We start from the raw sequence: 19,218 nt of genomic DNA on the forward strand, positions 1-19,218 counted from the left end.
TGAAAGATGCATGTCAGTTTTCCTGACAGGCTATTGCATAGGGGCCACAAGGAACCAAGAGTTCAGAAAGCTCCAAGCCTCGCCTCGTCTGCCAGGCCCTACAAAGGCAATCCAACCCCCAGCCTGACTTCATTTCCTTCCATCCTTCCAGTGTGCCCTGTGATACTTCCAGTGTGCCCTGTGATACTTCTGGTTGGGGTGGGAGAAGAGCTCTTTCTAGTCCCTTCTTCCTCAGACATTCTCATGATCTCCAGTGCTTCATTCTAGTCCTGATCAGACCTTCCCTCCTCAGAGAGGCCATGTTCTGCTGCTCTGTCCTCTTGTGCTGATTCATGTGTGTGTGTTTCACTTCTTCTATCTTATTTTGTATGCACAGACAAGAGTTTGCTTAATGTATGTCTCCTGACATTGGAATGTAAGCTCTGTGATTCTGTCCCTGCACCTGATAGGTATCTGGCACAGAGGAGGTGCCTGGACTGAATACATCTTAGTGGAAAAGGGGTGTTCTTAGGTGGAATACATCTTAGTGGAAAGGGGGGTTCTTACGTGGAACACATCTTAGTGGGGTCTAGACTCTTGAAGCTGTCCACTTGCACCATGGCTGCTGGCTCAGCTGACACCTGGTGCTGATGACCTTTTTGACGCTGTCCTGTGTGCCCACCTTTGCTGTCCAGGGGCTTTGTGATGTGCTCTTTGTGTTCTGTCAGCCCCTTTCTCACAGTGATGGTCATTTCGGCCCAAGACTTCCATGGCTTTGGGAATCTTCTGCCTATGACGAAGAGGCGCCTAGCTGCATCCTTCTCCCCAGCATGAGTGTACACGTGCACACCCTTGCTGATGGTCAGGTCCTGACCTGACTGACATTCCTCTGAAAGGCTTTGCCTGATTTCACACTTTCTCTCCGAAACTTCTAAGCCCTTTAAATATTTTATTTATTTATTTGACAGAGAAAGAGAGAGAGAAAATGGGCATGCCAGAGCCTCTAGTCACTGCAGATGAACTCTAGATGCATGCGCCCCCTTGAGCACCTGGCTAACATGGGTCCTGGGGAATCGAACCTGGGTCCTTTGGCTTTTCAGGCAAGCACCTTAACCACTAAGCCATCCTTCAAGCTCTTTAATTTTTTATTTTTATTTATTTATTTGAGAGCAACAGAGAGAAAGAGGCAGAGAGAGGGGTGTGGGGAGAGAATGGGTGCACCAGGGCCTCTAGCCATTGCAAACCAACTCCAGATGTGTGTGCCTCCTTGTGCATCTGGCTAATGTGGGTCCTGGTGAATCGAGCCTTGAACTGGGGTCCTTAGGCTTCATAGGCAAGCGCTTAAACGCTAAGCCATCTCTTCAGCCCTCTTTTTTTTTTTTTAAATATATATTTCATCTTTATTCTCTGGGCCCTTTTAATAGTTGTCTGGATTAGTCCACTTGCCTCTAATTTAGTTTTCCTACTGCCAGTCTTCCAAAAGGGGATCCAGAACACAGGTCTAACGATCACACCCATCCTCACTGCTTTGTGTTTGCCATCAAATACAGTCCAGCACAGCATAGCATGTGGTCTCTATCAGAGTGGTAACTATGATCACTTACTGAGGACTATTCTTGACAAGCCCTGTGCCACTGGCTGTCACACCCACTTTGCAGGTAGGTAGCAGTTAGTCTGTTTAGATAGAAAAGCTGAGATATGAGGCAGACTTGCGCTAAAACATGACTTCTCTCTCAGGGCTTCTTTCCACTTATACCACACTTGGAATTGTCTTGGAGAATGATATCTCTTCCCCTTCCTAGCCAAAAGGGATCCTCTTCATCCTTTAAGGCTCAGTCAGGGGACAGTGCCACCTCCAGGATTCCTTTCCTTCAAGCGAGCAATCACTGATTTTCATCCGCATCTGTGATGATCTTGGAGGCATTCATCTTGCATTCAGTTTGTGCTGCGTTCTTGCACATGTCTCCCCTGTACTGTTCATTCTTCAGTGCTGGGCTTGTTCCTGCCTGTGCGTGTCTGTGCATGTGTACCCTAGGGGCTTAGGAGGGCTGAAGTGACTTGAGGGCAATCTTCCAAAAGAAAATGGGAGGGGCATGCCCTGTGGATTCTTTGTAGTACACAGAGTCTCCGTGTTGGCATGAGGCACTCTTCTCTCTATGCTTCCTTGTGCCAAGTGCCAGGCTGAGGTTAATGCATCACATCATCATGTATCGCCAAATTCAGTGAACTCTTAGAAGTCCCTTCCAAGCCTGCTCACTTTGCGTCTGCTGCTGCTCACTCCTGTGGCTTCTGGACTTGGGTTGCTAGGGGCAGGAATGGGGTGTTTTTTAAAAAATACAAGATACAGAGGCTGGGGTGATGGCCTAGTAGTTAAGGCACTTCCTTGAAAAGCCTGCTGGCCTACATTCATGTTCCCTAGCCATCTACAGAAAGCTAGAAGGGCACTTGTTTGTAGTGGCAAGAGACCGTAGCACACCTGTGTGCGCACGCGCACACACACACACACACACACACACACACACACACATATTCTCATTCTCTCTCTCTAAATACATACATATATATGTACGTATATACATGCATGAGACATGGGGGAAAACCAAGAAGACAGACCTCAGGGAAACAAATATAGTCGGAATGGGAAGGTCATTCCGAATCAAACTATGGAACCCCCACCACATCTGATGTCTGCTCCCTCAGCAGCTGGCGCCAGAGCTGCTTTGTCCAGAAGGTGATGGCTCAGCAGCTGGTGTGCTCAGCAGTCACTTAGCTCTCCTCATTTTCAGCTTCTCCATATTCTTACAGACCCAGGACCTGTGGTAGGTCTCCTTGTGCTGTCATGACCAGAGCTCACAGGCCAGGCCTCCCTCTGGGCCGTAAGTTTGATTGTCCGGTGCCATTGAGCAGGATGTGGTCACTGGAAGAAGCTGCTAAGCGTCACTTCTTTCTTGTGGGTCCTGTGGGACCACGAGAAAGATCTAGTGCTAGTAATCTTCCCCTAACTGAACACTGTAAAACTCTTACAAGGCCTATTCTCTCTCTTTCTCAAATCAATAAATATTTTAAAAAATCAAAACAAAAATTATTTTGTGGGCTGGGGATATGGCTCAGGTTAAAAAATGCTTGCCTTGCAAAGTCTATAGGCCTGAGTTCAGTTCCCCAGTAGTCACATAAAGCCAGACGAACAAAGTGGTGCATGCATATGAAGTCAGTTTGCAGTGGCAAGAGGAACTGATATGTCCATTCTTCCCCCTTCTCTTTCTGTTTGCGAATAAATAAATAAAAATACTGTAAACATTACTTGGCAATTATTTTATTTATATCTAATCTCTCCCATCCAGTTATCCTCTGCCAATTCTTCCCTCCCTCCCTCCCTCCCTCCCTTCCTTCCTTCCTTCCTTCCTTTTATCTATTTGTATTTATTTATTTTTAATTTTTAATTTTTTTTGTTCATTTTTATTTATTTGAGAGCAACAGAGCAAGAGGTAGATAGATAGAGAGAATGGGCATGCCAGGGCTTCCAGCCACTGCAAACGAACACCAGATGCATACGCCCCCTTGTGCATCTGGCTAACGTGGGTCCTGGAGTATCGAGCATCAAACCAGGGTCCTTAGGCTTCACAGGCAAGTGCTTAACCGCTAAGCCATCTCTCCAGCCCTATTTGTATTTACTTATTTGCAAGCAGAGACAGTGAGAGAGAATGGGTGTGCCAGGGCCTCCAGAGATTGCAGATGAATTCCAGATGCATGTGGCACTTTGTGCATCGGGCTTTATGTGGGTACTGGGGAATTGAACCCTGTTTATTAGGCTTTGCAAGCAAGGGCCTTATCTGATGAGCCATCTCTCCAGCTTCTATATTGCCTATGTATTGCCATGATCTTCTCTCTCCCCTCCCCTCCCCTCCCCTCCTCTCCTCCCCTTCTCTCCCCTTCCCTCCCTTCCCCTTTTCTCCTCTCCCCTCCCCTTTTCTCCTCTCCCTTCTTCTCTTCTCCTCCCCTCCCCTCTCCCCTCCTCCCCTCTCCCTCTCTTCCCCTCTCCCTGTCCTCTCCCTCCTCCCTTCCCTCTCCCTCTCCTGTTCCTCTTCCCCTCCCTCCTCTCCCTCTCCTCTCCTCTCCCTCCTCCCCTCCCTCTCCCTCTCCCTCTTCCCTCCCTCTCCTCTCTCTCCTCCCCTCCCTCTCCCTCCTCCCCTCCCTCTCCCTCCTCCCCTCCCTCTCCCTCCTCCCCTCCCTCTCTCTCTCCCTTCCCTCCTCCTTCCCTTCTTCTTCTCTTCCTCTTCCCTTCTCTTCGAAACAGAATGGATGCACCAAGGCCTCCAGCCACTGCAAACAAACTACAGACACATGAACCACCATGTGCATATGGTTTACATGGATATTGGGGAATTGAACCTGAGTTCATAGACTTTGTAGGCAATTGTCTTAACTGCTAAGCCATCTCTCCTGCCCTCGTTTTTTTTTTTTTTTTAAGGGAGAAATGCTTAATTTATTTACATTTTTACTTTTTAGAAATTTCGGGATTTCTTTAATCAGAATGAAACCAGTGACCCAACCAGGGATACATGTGTGATCCTCACAGTGGAAGGACGAACATTTCCAGTGGATATCTTTTATCTACAAAGGTTTGGTGATGCTTGATTCTTGGAGATAGTGATTAGACTGGTTTGGGCATGGTGGTGCACACCTTTAATCCCAGTGCTTGGGAGGCAGAAGTAGGAGGATCACTGCGAGTTTGAGGCTACCATGAGTCTACATACTGAATTCCAGGTCAGCCTGGGCTACAGGGAGACCCTACCTTGAAAACAAACACAAAAGAGAAACCTGGGCCTGCTGTGTGGAATGCCAGAAGTTCTTAGTACTGCATTTAGGTTTTGTTTTACCTTGTGCTAAGAGATTGAACCCAGGATCTTGTTCATGCCAGGCAAGAGTTGTAGCACTGAGATGCACACCCAGCCCTTGAATGCTGCACTGAAAAAAAAAATAAAAGAATGTGTATTTATTTTATTTATCCATGTACTAATTACCTGCTGGGCAGACCCAAACTAATTTTCATGAGGTTTTTGCTGCCAGATTATCAGGGCAATTGATCTACAATTAATGAGTGTATTCTGGTGATGAATTTTTCTTAGACTTTTTTTTCTTTTTCCCAGTCCTGTTCCAGATTATATCAAATCAACTGTGGACACTGTAGTGAAAATTCACCAGACAGAGGGAGATGGAGACATTCTTGCTTTCCTTACTGGTCAGGTAATTCCCCAGGGCCTCTCTGTGTAGACATGTAAAGGCTGTGCCAGAATTAGTATAGAACCCTGTGACTTAGACTTGTATTTCATGTGTATTTGCATTCGTAGTAACTAAACTGCATAAAAATTTGTTGGTTTTGATGTCATTCATGTACCAACTAGACTATCAGGGAGTCACTGGCTCCTGTTCTGTCTGTAGAGAGCTCACTGTGTACCAGTATTGGATGGTACACTAGGTATGTATGACTGTGTGGATGTTGGTGCCACCCGTCCCTTTTCCTAGGGACCCATTTCCAGCTCTTTTCTGCAGGTAGTCAGTAGCCACATGGTGGAAAAGCACCACTGATCAAGCCAAAGTTCTCATTCTAGGCCACAACTGTTCAGAACTTCCCTCCAGCTATCATCTTTTCCATAGTTAAACATTTTCCACTGTTAGTGATCTTTTCTGGGGAAAGCTTCTAGTGATTTTTATAGGTCACAACTTGTCCATGTGCATTAAATGCTTTGCACCACCTTATAAAATGCCAATAAAATAGTCAGTGCTGGGATGAAGGGCGTGTGCCACCATACATAGCTTAGCCATTGTTTTCACTCATTACAAACTCTTCTGTTAACTACAGGTGGCTTAATTTTGGTCATTACTGTTGTAGTTGCAAATGTCTGCCCCTTAGGTACTGTTGTTCAGTGGCATTTGATTAAATATCGTCCCATCGTGTCATGCGGCAGCACCTGAAGTCATGAATGTGACCCAAATTAAAGCCCTAGTTCTAGCCTTCATTGTGCTTCAGTGTGGGCATGTGACGTGCTCCAGAGTCACGCCAGCTGCTCCTGTTCTGGTTCCATGTTTAGGAAGAAGTGGAGGCAGTTGTGTCTATGCTGGTGGAGCAGGCCCGTGCGCTGGCCCGCACCGGGATGAAAAAGCACCTCCGGGTTCTCCCCATGTTTGCAGGCCTGCCCTCCTTTGAACAGATGAGAGTATTTGAAAGGGTGTCGCGCAGCGTCAGGAAGGTGAGCCTGTCTTTGTGGCCAAGCAGCCATCTGTAATCATGTTGGTGTCCCCTTGCCATGTATTGCAGTTGTTATTTTGAAATGGAAGTGAAATTTGCTATATAGGACCATTTCTTTCAGAGTTTTAGGCCCATGTTTCTGCATAGCAGGCCTAAAAGTATATCCTTTTGAAAATTTATGAACCTAGTTGGACAAGGGCCAGGCTATGACAGTAATTATCAGGGCGAGTGACCTCTCTTTGCTTTTCTTTGTTTGCCTAATTTTTCCTTTCTTTTCTTTTCTTTGCTTTGCTTTCTTCCCCCCCCCCCTCTCTTTTTGAATCAAGCCACCAGACTGGTCCCCCCTTTTTTAAAATTCAAGACAGAGAGAATGAATGAATTTGTATGCCAGGGCCTCCAGCCTCTGTAATCGAATCCAGACGTGTGCACCATCTTGTGTGTGCACGTGTAATCTTGCACACTTACGTCATGTTGTGTGTCTGGTTTATGTGGGATCTGGAGAGTTGAACACAGCTCCTTAGTCTTTGCAGGAAAGCACCTTAACTACTGAGCCAGCTTTCCAGCCCTGCCCAGTATTTCTCATGATATGGTACCACCTTGGCCTACAAGACTGTCATGGTGGATTATGTTCAGTCAGCAACTACAAGTAAAGTTACTGCTGGTGTGTTTCTAACATCCATTTGTTTTGAGTATCTGTTTGCCTTTAGAGTCAAGTTTAAGTCACTTAAGTCAATTGTGGCTTAAAAACCGTTAGCATTGAAATTAGAGTAATATGGTAGGATGTGGTGGGAAGAAGCATTGTTAGAAAAAGCTGGGTGACAGACTCCTGTCCTCACCCCCCTTCCTTCCCTCCCACTTGATGAGGACAGAATAAAGTGGGTGAGGGGTGGTCCGAGGACCCCTACCAACTTTAGGCCACTTGGGAAAGTGTGCCCAGTCTCTTGGCCATTGGAATGGAGCAACGTGAATCTGCCCAGTCTGACATGGACCGCAGCAGCCAGATAGCCTGGATTCCACTGCTGAGTTGCTGTGGCCCCTGGGAAAGTTACTTCTCTTCAAGGCTCCATCTTCTTTTATTTACTTAATTTTTTTATTAATAACTTCCACGATTATTAAAAATACCCCATGGTAATACCCTCCCTCCCCCCACTTGCCCCTTTGAAACTCCATTCTCCAATCATACCCCCGCCCCATCTCAATCGGTCTCTCTTTTACTTTTGATGTCTTGATCTTTTCCCCCTCTTATGATGGTCTTGTGTAGGTAGTGTCAGGCACTGTGAGGCCATGGATATCCAGGCCATTTTGTGTCTGGAGGGAGCATGTTGTATGGAGTCCTGACCTTCCTTTAGCTCTTACATTCTGAAGGCTCCATTTTCTTAACTGTAAAGCATGAGTCAAAACTTGGGTGGAAGGTTTTATAGTATAAAATTCTACTCTATTATAAGAAGATTAATAAAAGATTTTATAAACTGTATGGTGCCTGAATAGAATGCTGAGTTCTAGGTATATCAGTTCCCTGCTGCCTACACACCTCCAGGGCCAGCTTCTTGTGTTCTTGGAATATGGTGTCAAACCCTCCCAGTAGCCCCGAGCCTGCCCTTGAGATGGCCCTGCCTGGAGCTGCTTGTTCCTTTACGTTATAGCCTCTGCTTGGGTCTCTGTAGGATGGCCTCTTCCTGTTAGTAGTCTCAGTGCACATTTGTCTCTCAGAGAGGCTTTTCCCTGGCCATCCAATATAGGGCCACACATGCCATTGTTATATAATACACGTATTACCTACTACATCATATTATATTACTGGGTTGTATTTTCTTTCTGTTATTTGTCCCTCTCTGAAGTTATCTACTTGTCATATTCACCGTGTTTTTACCTCAAACATACACACACATTAGAATGTAAACGCTGGGAAAGTGAGGCTTTTTCTTCCCGTTGCCCCTTGTGCCTTGAAACAGCACCTTGCCAAGTGCAGAGCCTTAGAATGTAGTTATATAAACGGATAGGTTAATATACCTATGTAAGAGGGCTGTTTATTTTGGTTTGCAGAAGCAGAATTTACCATGGGCCCAGTGTTCTAATCACTTTATGTACAGATCTTATTTACTCGTCAACAGCCTGCGGGGAGGTGCTGATGAGGAAACTAGCGCTCAGGCTGTCAAGGGAGCTGTGCAGGGTCACAAGGTGGGAGCATTGCCACCCAGGGCACCAGCCGTGGGAACTCCTTTTTCTAGATGTTTGATTGCCTCGTAGTCCGTGATGACTGAACTATTGATACACGGTTTTAGGATATTTAGCAGTTTGATTAAAGAATAACTCTCTTCTACTCTTCTTTTCTGTGGGGAATATAGGTGATCGTGGCCACTAATGTGGCAGAAACTTCCATCACAATCAGTGGCATCGTGTATGTGATTGACTGTGGCTTCATGAAGTTGCGGGCCTACAACCCCAGGACAGCCATTGAATGCTTGGTGGTAGTGCCAGTGTCCCAGGCATCCGCCAACCAGCGGGCAGGACGTGGTGGGCGCAACCGCTCCGGAAAGTGTTACCGCCTTTACACAGGTACCTGTGACTTTCCTTAGTGGCATTGGCGTCCTAGTGTCGGATCATGTGGCCAACATTCATCCCGATAGCAGCCCTTGGGTAACATCCGTCCTGCCTGGTGTCTCCCCACCGCCTTCCTCCTGTAAACGCAGCGCTGCTCTGCTAGCGCTCCCCAGTGGTCACCGCCTGTCGGTCGTCCACAGTCTAACCTAGTACTTGGCCACAGCCCTTAGGGGTCTGCCTTTCCTTCTCTTAGTTCAGTGGGACCCCTGAGTTATGTGGCTCCTCACGTTGGGTTCCCCTTCATCTTTGCCGGGCTAAGATGAAGGATTTATTTATGTATTTTTCTTTTCTTTTTTTTTAGCCTTGTTTCACAAGGCCTCAAAAAATTGGGTTTAGATTCAGAGTTGCTCCTCTCCATGGAAATCTTTAGTAAAAGGTGAAATATTTATAAGATCTGAAGAGAAACTTATTTTTTCAATATTTTATTTTTATTTATTTATGTGACAGGAAGAGGGGGAGAGAGAATGGGCACACCAGGGTTCTAGCCACTGCAAACGAACTCCAGATGCGTGAACCCCCTTGTGTATATGGCTTATGTGGGTCCTGGGGAATCAAACCAGGGTCCTTTGGCTTTGCAGGCAAACAACTTAACTGCTAAGCCATCCCTCCAGCCCGAAACCAGGGTAATTTTTTAAAATACTTTTTTAGAAGGGGGCGGGAGGGAGGGAGGGGGGAGAGAGGGAAAGAGGCAGATAGAGAACGGGCATGTCAGGGTCTCTAGCCACTGTAAACTAACTATAGACATATGTGCTACCTTGTGCGTCTGGCTTACATGTGTACTGGGGAATCAAACCTGGGTCCTTAGGCTTTACAGGTAAGTGCCTTAACCACTAAGCTATCTCTCCAGCCTAAGGAGAGATACTTTGAGATTCATTTATAGACGACAGATGCTTGGTTTATGTGTGGTGTACCGTCTTGGGCTCTGAGGGAGCAGCTTAATTCCGGGAAAGGCAGTACCAGCCATTAGGGATTCTTCCCAGCCTGAAGACAGCTTTAACCAGCAGGTGCTGTGTCTGGAGCTGCTCTTTGTCTGTACTTCTCTTTTCTTGGGAACAGTATGAGATTGTCCCCCTTCCCCACACCCAGTGTGCAGACTTCGTGTCCAAGCCCGTGTTAATTCCCTCCTCTGCCCCCTGTCCAGCTGTAGCTGCTTATCAGGTCTGGGCTCTTAGCTGTGCATGAACTTCTTTTCCTTTCTGCTTATCGTCACTCTTCTGTTGTCTTTGATATCATGCCTTTCTTTTTTCTCTGTGGGGTATGGAATCCAGGGCCTCATACTTGCTGGGCAAGCACTCTTTCCCTGAGCTACAATACCCAGCCCTCATTGTTTCTTTTAGAAAGTGTTTTTAGACTACCATTACAATCCAACCATGGTGCCAGAGCTTGGGGACCTAGAGCTATTTAAAAGTGACCTTTTTTGGGCTGGAGAGATGGCTTAGCGGTTAAGCGCTTGCCTGTGAAGCCTAAGGACCCCGGTTCGAGGCTCGGTTCCCCAGGTCCCACGTTAGCCAGATACACAAGGGGGCGCACGCATCTGGAGTTCGTTTGCAGAGGCTGGAAGCCCTGGCGCGCCCATTCTCTCTCTCTCCCTCTATCTGTCTTTCTCTCTGTGTCTGTCGCTCTCAAATAAATAAATTAAAAAAAAAAAGTGACCTTTTTTGTTTGTTTATTTTGTTTTTGCTTTTTGAGGTAGGGGTCACTATAGCTCAGGCTGTCCTGGAATTCACCATGTAGTCTCAGGGTGGCCTCAAACTCACACTGGTGCTTCTGCCTCTGCTTCCCAAGTGTTGGGATCAAAGGTATGTGCCACCATGTCCAGCTACAAGTTACTTTTAATGATGAAATGAACAGCAACATCTCATGTGCTAAAAGCTGATGTGATGGAACATGGACTAACATGAGGCAGGTGAATATGAGTAAAAGGTCACTGAGTCCCCTAACAGTTCAGTTTTCATGGATATCGGGTTGAGAAGGGTCAGGGAACAGCAATGAGTTCTTCAGTGCCTGACCTTCACATACCAGATGAGCTCTCCGAGGGTGCAGTTCTGGCCAGACTGCTGCCTGCGCAGATCACTTCTAGTTCTCAGCAACCTTCCAGGACTGTTCCTCAGCTCATCTCTCATTAACCATTTACATGTACCTTATATTGCTTCTCAGCTGCTCTATGTTCTTCTTGGTCATCTTTTTGTCCCTCTGCTTCCCAAGTCTGTCACTCATACCTGTGAAGCCTGAGGCAGACCCTCCCGGTCATGGTGGCTCCTTAGGCGGCCACATTAGAGTCATTTTCCCACAGCTGTGCTTCCCGAGTCTCAGTTTGGGGCCTTTGTTCAGGCCCTTCCTCTCTGATGCTCCTGGAGGGGATCCCCTGTGCTTGTGCAGCTCTTGGCCTATGCCTCAGGCTCTAGAGGCCTCTGCAGAGTCCGAGAGCCATGAACTCTGAGCATCTTCATCTCTGAGTACTGCATACCTGCTTTCATGAGTGTCTGCTCAGCGGAGGTAGCTCATCTCATGACTTTGTTTCTGTCTTCTCTTGCCAAACAATCTGCACCCAAGATCTCTTGGAACTAAAGACAGTATCCATTTGGAAATTCCTGCTGTTGTCTGTCATCCAGAACCTTCCAGCTAGAGCCATGCTTTTGCCAGCTTATGTCGCAGAGTCCAGAATGTTCTTGGTTGTCTCTTTTCTCAAATAAACCATTTTAAGTTCTTCATTGATAGTGGCATCGCCTTGCAGTACTTTTAACTGTGCTTTATTTTTTCTGTAGTTAACTAAAACTTTATGAGATGGGGGATAGGCCACCCTGGTGTTTGAGAAGGGTGTGCATCTGTGAAAGTGGTGACTGATGTGGGAGGATTTGGTACATAAACTCCATATGCTTTCTAAACATACACAGAAGTGATCTTGGCTCTCCTTTCCTCTTCCCTCTCCACTCTTTGGACTAGCTTTTATAAAAGAGCTCTTACCCCTTCCCTGCCCCTCCTCTCTGTGTTTCCTCCTGTTTGAAGTCCTTTTATTCTTGGCAGGATGTGCATGATTGGATTCTGGGCATGACATTACATGTGGCTTGCTGATTTAACAGTTAGGTTTGTGCAGCGTTTGGTAACTCTGCTGTACTCCAGCTGCGGTCGGGGTGATTTATGAGGAGCTGCTTTTCGTGGCTCTCACTTCCCTGGTGTGCTCTACCCTGGGCAGAGCAGCGGCATTTGGACACCAGTTCACTGAGTACTTGCGGCTTTGATTTAGTGTTTTGCTGATGACAAGCAGCATTCTGAAGTAAAAGAGCAAGCTTTCATAATTTATTTATTCGAGAGAGAGTAAAAGAGCCAGATAGAGAATGGGCACACCAGGGCCTCTATCCACTGCAAGTGAACTCCAGACACATGCGCCACCTTGTGCATCTAGCTTATGTGGGTCCTGGAAAACCGAGCCTGGGTCCTTTGGCTTTATAGGCAAGCGCTAAGCCATCTCTCCAGTCTGATATATATGTTTTAAGTAAATGGTCCTTTCTAAACAGTAAAGCAAGTTTGTGTCGTAATGCCACATTCATCTGGTCCCAGAGTTCTGTAGCCTCTTGCTCAAGGGACAGAATGAAGACAGTGGTGTAGGATTGCATTTGAATATCACATTTAATCCCAAACATTTCTATTTCCTATCCTCAGAGGAAGCATTTGACAGTTTACCTCAGTCCACCGTGCCTGAGATGCAGCGCAGCAATTTGGCCCCCGTCATTCTGCAGCTGAAAGCCCTAGGCATTGACAACGTGCTCCGGTTCCACTTCATGTCGGTAAGCCTGCCTTCCACCTGGGGAGCCCACAGCGGGTGGGTGTGGGACTCTGTGGTAGAAGGGCATGCTGTCCTCCTTCCTTCCCCTCCCAGCTAGGTGCTATGTGCCTTCTTGGACCCATGTACGTTGTGGGGACAACCAGTCAGACAAAGCAGCTACAGTTCCCAATGTTCCTAAGTCCTGTCCTTTCTGTTGGGGGATAGAAACAAGTGGTGAGTTACAGGGCCGTGTGCTCAGTGCTCTGAGAGGCAAGGAAGTGGTCCTCTGGCACCAGTGTTAGTATACGGGGCGGCAAGTTTAGATGTTTGGATGATAGATGTTTTTTCCTCCTGTGTAAGGGGACACTCAAGTGGAATTTCACAGGGTCAAGTGGGGTAGAGTCAGTATAGGGTCTGCGTATGTGAGAGCCAAGATAGCGGGGCTCTGAGGGCTTTGGTAGAGCCGCAGGGCCCCTATGGCTAGTTGCGTTTGGAATGACTTCCTTAGGCAGGAAGGGCAGTGTAGGAATGCGGTCATTGGGCCCAGAGTCTGTTCTCCCGTAGGCTCCTGCGGCATGGCCGGGAGGCTTTACCGGCATCTGCTTCAGCAGCACGTGAAGGCCTGGCCCCTGGTGCCTGTCATCATGTCCTATTATTCTTTTGATGTTGGGTTAGGGTTGAGGGGATATTTTTGTACCTTTTTTGTTGTTTCTCATAGGGTGATAAAAAAAGTTTATGGTCTGGGGAAATGGCTAAAGGGTGAGGGCCTCTCAGGCCAGAAACCACCAAGTTTGACTCCCCAGAATCCACGTGAAAAGCTAGGCTGCACATGTCTAGAGCCGTAGTGTGTGAGAGATGGAGACTTGGTTCATTCTCAGAAAACAGCTCTTGGTTGAGGGGGAGACCTCGCCTCTATAACCAGATGAACGTGATCAGTGAGACGTTCTCTGGCTTCCAGATGTGAAAGCATGGGTCGTGTGCAACACACACACACACACACACACACACACACACACACGCTCTCTCCGAATGTATCACACATTGTATACTCACCACACACACACCATAGGGAAAGGAGAAGGTTATTGGTGTGTTAGCTACTTTCTCAGTGTTGTGGCCAGATATCGACAGGTTTCTTTTGGCCCTCGTGGCGGGGAAGGCATGGTGGTAGGAGCTTGAGGCAGCCGACCACCGCCAGCCCTGGTGAGGAGGCAGAGAGCGATGAATTGTGCAGCTCAGCTTATTTTCTCCTTCTCAGTCCACCTGGGACCCCGGCCCGTGGGACGGTGCCTCCCGCACGTCCTCCCCCCACAGTTGAAGTCTGCCTATACTCTAATGTAATAGTTCTTAACAAATGTTCTTCTGTGTTCTGTATTTTGCTGAGACTTTGCTTGTTGTTCATGTGCATATGCTCTAAACATATTGTGAGAATCTTTGCCTGCACAATTTCAGAGTTACTCTCAGGCTTAGGAAGCATCTCTCACCTAGATCGGTTAGTTCATGTTCACTCGTATTTTCTTCTAGAACCTTATGGTTTGAAGATTTACATGTTAGGTGTTTGTTTTATCCCAACTGTATTAGAATACTGTGTGACAAGTTTAGCTATTTGGATAGTAAAGTCCTTGTCACATGTTATGGAAGCCAGGAAGGTTATAGAAAGTAGAGATACCAGCCCTCAGAGAGAACATGATGTGGTCACTGTGCATATAGAAGCCCCTCTGACTGTGGCTCTAAGGAAAAGACACCATAAGAAAGATAAACGGGTATATAAATTAGAAAGCTTATGAGTAGTCCCACATGTATGGTTAAAAGAAAATATGACAAAATGACCCATCCCTATCTTAAATACTACAGAAAGTTAAAAGAAAAAAATATGGAGGCATATGTCATTTAGAGTGAATATCTACTTAAAGAAAAAACTACAAACTATAAGCTAACTTTTGGGCTGGAGAGATGGTTTAGTGCTTAAGGCATTTGCCTGTGAAGCCAAAGAACCTAGGTTCAATCCCCCAGGACCCATGTAAGCCAGATGCACAAAGGGCACATGTGTTTGGAGTTCGTTTGTAGTGGCTGGAGGGCCTAGCGTGCCCATTCTTTGTCTGTCTGTCTCTCTTCCTATCTCTCTGCTTGCAAATAAATAAATGAAAGTTATAAAACAAAAACAAAAACAAAACCCGTAAGCCAACTTTAGGACACATTCTAGTTCTTCAGAGAAGAGAGGAAGCAAACTGACTGGCTGTGCAGTCTCACCCAACTCTGACTAAGTGATTGGATAGTAAGAAGAATGATGCGATCCCAAGCCAAAAGCTGGGGAAGTAACACCCTGTGTGTTGCTGGTGCCTTTGCTTCGTTCTGATCCCCCTATGGGCTTGGGACCAGGCTTTGTGAGCCATAGAAATGCCTGCTGTTTGTGCCATAAAAATTTCTCCTTAAAAAATCGTTCAGAGCCGGTCATAGTGGCACACGCCTTTAATCCCAGCACTCGGGAGGCAGAGGTAGGAGGATCACTGTGAGTTCAAGGCCACCCTGAGACTACATAGAGAATTCCAGGTCAGCCTGAGCTAAAGTGAGAGAGAACATACCTTGAAAAACAAAAACAAAAACAAAAACAACAACAACAAAAAAATCGTTCAGAAGACAAAAAGAGCTTACATAGATCATAATGCTTATATTAAATAAAATATAAACAATTATAATAAATATTTTAGACAATGGAAAACTGAAGAAAAGAAAACCAAGCTTATCTTCATCTCTTTTTCGGGTTATTTACCTCCCAGTTTTTTTTTAAATAATTGAAATCTTAGGGTACATATAATTTTCTACACTTGGAAATATTGAAATGTTACTTAGTTACTTGGAATGAAAGTGGGTAGTGCGTGTCTGGTTTTTTTTTTTTTTTTTTTTTTTGAGGTGGGGTCCAACTCTAGCCTAGGCTAACTTGAAATTCACTATATAGTCTAAGGCTGGCCTTGAATTCATAAATCCTTCTACCTTTGCCTTCCCAGTGCTGGGATTAAAGGCGTGCACCACCACGCCCAGCAGAAATGAAAATCTTGAAGCAACCCTCTGTCCAGTTGTAGGAAAATGACCTTCTTTAAGCAGAGTATGATCATGGAGACATATTGTAAGTGTAGGTAATTACTTTGGAATTTCATGTGTACAAGAAATAGTAGAAATAGGGCATACAGCAAGGAAAACACAGTAATTCTACGTCCATTAAAGCAGTGCCTGCTTGTGATCTCACATCAGTGTGGCCCGAGAAACAGGGTGAAAGTGAAAGTACTGTGGATGGGATTTTTGTGGGGGTGTTTTTGCTTGATGATGATTGAATTGAAATATGACCAGGATGAAAAGGGTCAAGAAGGACCTCTGTAGCGGAAGCTGCTGCCTTGAGGTGGTGTGTGTCTTGCATCTCTCTGAAGAAAGGTGTCAGATTTAAGGAGAGGCTACTGGACTGCTGCTGTGATTGCACAGCATGGCTTGTTGGCTGCCCTGTGTGCAGTGGATCAGTTAGGTCTCGTTCCCGCTCTTGCAAGCAGTCGCTGCAGCTCTTAAAGGTTTGGTCTTGTTCTCTGACAATAAAATGGGTGATGTAGAGTGACAAACAAGGCCTTGTTTTAGCCTCTGATCCTGCCACCAAATGTCGATGTAATGGCCTTCAAGTGTCATTTACATATTGTTGCTTCCTCATCTGTAAAATTGAGTGAAAAACCATCTGATGCTCCAAATACATTTGCTATATGCATGTGATTAAGGACAAGGTGAACACTTTGAAAAAGCACTAGAACTTTCTTGCTTGGTTTATTAGAAACTAAGTAACTTAGAAGGAAATAACGATGCTTGGCACCTAACAGGTGCTCAGTGAAGGTTTGCAGAGGCAGGGAGGGAGGGAAAGAGGGAGGGAAGGAAGGAAAGAAAGAAGGCTTGAGAGTGTCTCTCTGAAGGGTGTGATAGGAGCTTTGCTTCACTTTGCAGTGTCTTGTATTCTCTGTCATTTTTCAGAAAGTCAAATTTAATACAGTATTAGCTCACCATTAAGCAGGACTCTGGGCAGTACTGGGGTAAACCAGCCACCCGAGGCTGTGCAGCGCGGCATCGAGATGAGGAGATCTTAGAGAAGGAAGAGGTGGCTGCGGTAGTGACCAGCCTTCAGATGGAAGGAAGATGGGGAGGCCTCCTGGGAGCTGCTAGTGATGCCGAGGAGGTGGGAGGCACAGCTCCAGGTCCCACCCGCGTGGAGGCTGGGAGGACAGGCCCTGTGAGAGGGAGGGTGGTGTGAGCTAGTCAGTTTTTCTTGTTCCTTGCCCAAAGAAAAGTAATTTAGGAGGACTTCTGTGTGTCTTGCAGCCCCCTCCTGCACAGTCGATGGTTCAAGCTTTGGAGTTACTCTATGCTCTGGGAGGTATGCCTGTTTCTCTATTACTGTGTGCTCCTCTATGTTATACAGTGGTGGTTCGGTGCACAATAGGGCTCTTAGTATCTTCTTTTAAAGAATATATATAATTTTTTTGGTTTATTTTTATTTATTTATTTGAGAGTGACAGATAGAGAAAGAGGGAGAGAGAGAGAGAGAGAGAGAGAGAGCGAGAGAATGGGTGCGCCAGGGCTTCCAGTCATTGCAGATGAATTCCAGATGCATGCACCCCCTTGTGCAGCTGGCTAATGTGGGTCCTGGGGAATCGAACCTCGAACCGGGGTCCTTAGGCTTCACAGGCAAGTGCTTAACTGCTAAGCCATCTCTCCAGCCCTTTTAAAGAATATTTTAATGAATTTAATTTATTTATTTGAGAGAGAGGAGGAGGTGGGGGGTGGGGTGGGGAGGGAGAAGAGACTGGGCACACCAGGGCTTTCAGCTGCTTCAGACAAACTCCAGATGCATGTACCACCTTATGCATCTGGCTTACATGGGCCCTGGAGAATCAAACCTGGGTCCTTTGGCTTCGCAGGCAAATACCTTAGCCGCTAAGCCATCTCTTCAGCCCATCTTAGTATCTTTAGGAGTGGGATTGGTCCTTCCCTTGTGTATAATCTTCTTAGTGACATTTGCTACATTGAAACAGTAGTTAGGTTAATTTCCTCATGGCCCATCATGACAATTCCAACTATGGTAGTATATCAGAGGCTGTGCATAGCCATCTCCAGGACCACACTCCTGGAGACACCCAAAGACCAGCAATTGTCTATGAACGTGAATTTACTTCCTTGGACCTTTGCATCTGTCCCTCATCCCTTCTGACATCTGTGGCCCTTCATTCCGTCTCTGGAGTTCACTGTGGGGAAGTTGGCAGATTGCTCACCTGTGGTACTGTTTGGGCAAAGAGCCACCATGCTATGAAGAAGCCTCTTGGCTGTTTTGAAAACATGGTGTGTAATTATGGCTATGCCACTGCAAACGTGCCAGTCTCATCTGAAAACATGGCATGTATTGTAATAGAGAAAATGGTGCCTGGAACTGACCTGCTGAGGAAGCCCCGTCACTTCTGTGGACAGTGCCCGGTGAGTGGAGGTCCAGTTGGAAGAAAGTTTTAGTGGAGGTTTTGTACGGAGACTTATTTGAGCATAAATGTTCTGAAACAGCTTTGTTGAGGTATGTTTTACATGGTGTATAATTCACTGTGACGTAGGACTCAGTGGCTTCTGGTGTCACCACAGGGTTGTGCAGTCTTCTTCCCAGAAAGATCCTCTACTCGCTGCCACTCACTGTCCTTCCCATTCCCCCAACCCTAGGCACCTGCTAACCCGGTCCTGTCTGTGCAGATTTTCCAGTTCCAAACATTTCCTCTCAGTGGAGTTTTATATGGCTTTTGTGACTGACTTCTCTTACTTTGCATCCTCCAAGGTTCATCCATGTCACACTTGTAGCCTGTATTCCTGCACCATTCCTTCTTATTGCTGAGAAATATGCCAGTGTATGGGTGTACTACACGTTATTGTTCTCTGTTCATTAGGTAGAGGACATTTCTTTTTGTTTTTTTTTCCAAAATATTTTTATTTATTTATTTGAGAGAGCGGGAGATGGAGATAGAGAGAAAATGGGCACTCCAGGGCTTCTAGCCACTGCAAACGACCTCCAGATGTGTGTACCACCATGTGCATCTGGAGTAGTGGGGAAGTGGTGGTCAGCCATCAGATGCTCCTGGGGGCTGACAGGAAGATGGCCTTCACATCTCTGGTGCTACCTGGGTTTCACCCTGTACAGAGAAGGGCACACTGTCTGTGGTGCAACTGGAATGGAGGGACTCCCGTGGACAGGGCCAGAGTTGGGCTAGAAGAATGTTGTGGGCTGTTGCCTTATAACGAATGAAAGCTGTTAGAAGTGTCAGTTTTTCAGTCTGGGTGTTCAGAAGCCCAGTGGAGAGCTCTTCTGCCTTTAATGGAATGGCCTTCTGGTGTTCGGTGTGCATGAGTTGTCTTTGAGTGCCTTTTTTTTTTTTTTAAGCAGACATCATCTTTTAATCTCTCAACAACTGTTCATCCTCCAACAAAGTGGTACAGGCCTTCTGATTTCTTTTGTTCTTCTCCTGACAGGTCTGGACAAAGACTGCCGCCTCACTGAGCCACTCGGCATGAGAATTGCAGAGTTTCCTTTGAATCCCATGTTCGCCAAGATGCTGCTCGAGTCAGGTGG

At 46.3% G+C, this 19,218-nt stretch overlaps 1 protein-coding gene and 1 non-coding gene across 3 annotated transcripts in view; one reads left to right on the top strand and one right to left on the bottom strand.

The window, feature by feature from the left end:
* Positions 1–19,218, top strand: part of Dhx35 (DEAH-box helicase 35) — a 69,536-nt gene that overhangs the window by 26,883 nt on the left and 23,435 nt on the right. For both annotated transcript variants that reach the window (XM_045157745.1, XM_045157746.1), the window contains 7 exons: positions 4,486–4,598; positions 5,127–5,223; positions 6,069–6,227; positions 8,572–8,782; positions 12,488–12,612; positions 16,938–16,992; positions 19,119–19,214. In XM_045157745.1, the coding sequence (XP_045013680.1) occupies positions 4,486–4,598; positions 5,127–5,223; positions 6,069–6,227; positions 8,572–8,782; positions 12,488–12,612; positions 16,938–16,992; positions 19,119–19,214 (856 nt within the window). The remainder of the gene's footprint in view (positions 1–4,485; positions 4,599–5,126; positions 5,224–6,068; positions 6,228–8,571; positions 8,783–12,487; positions 12,613–16,937; positions 16,993–19,118; positions 19,215–19,218) is intronic.
* LOC123463029 lies at positions 9,127–9,240 on the bottom strand. The gene has a single exon (XR_006638642.1). It is a non-coding gene; the product is annotated as a U5 spliceosomal RNA (small nuclear RNA).

The sequence above is a fragment of the Jaculus jaculus genome, chromosome 8 (genome assembly GCF_020740685.1).
Source record: "Jaculus jaculus isolate mJacJac1 chromosome 8, mJacJac1.mat.Y.cur, whole genome shotgun sequence".
In the NCBI taxonomy this organism is placed as follows: domain Eukaryota; kingdom Metazoa; phylum Chordata; class Mammalia; order Rodentia; family Dipodidae; genus Jaculus; species Jaculus jaculus.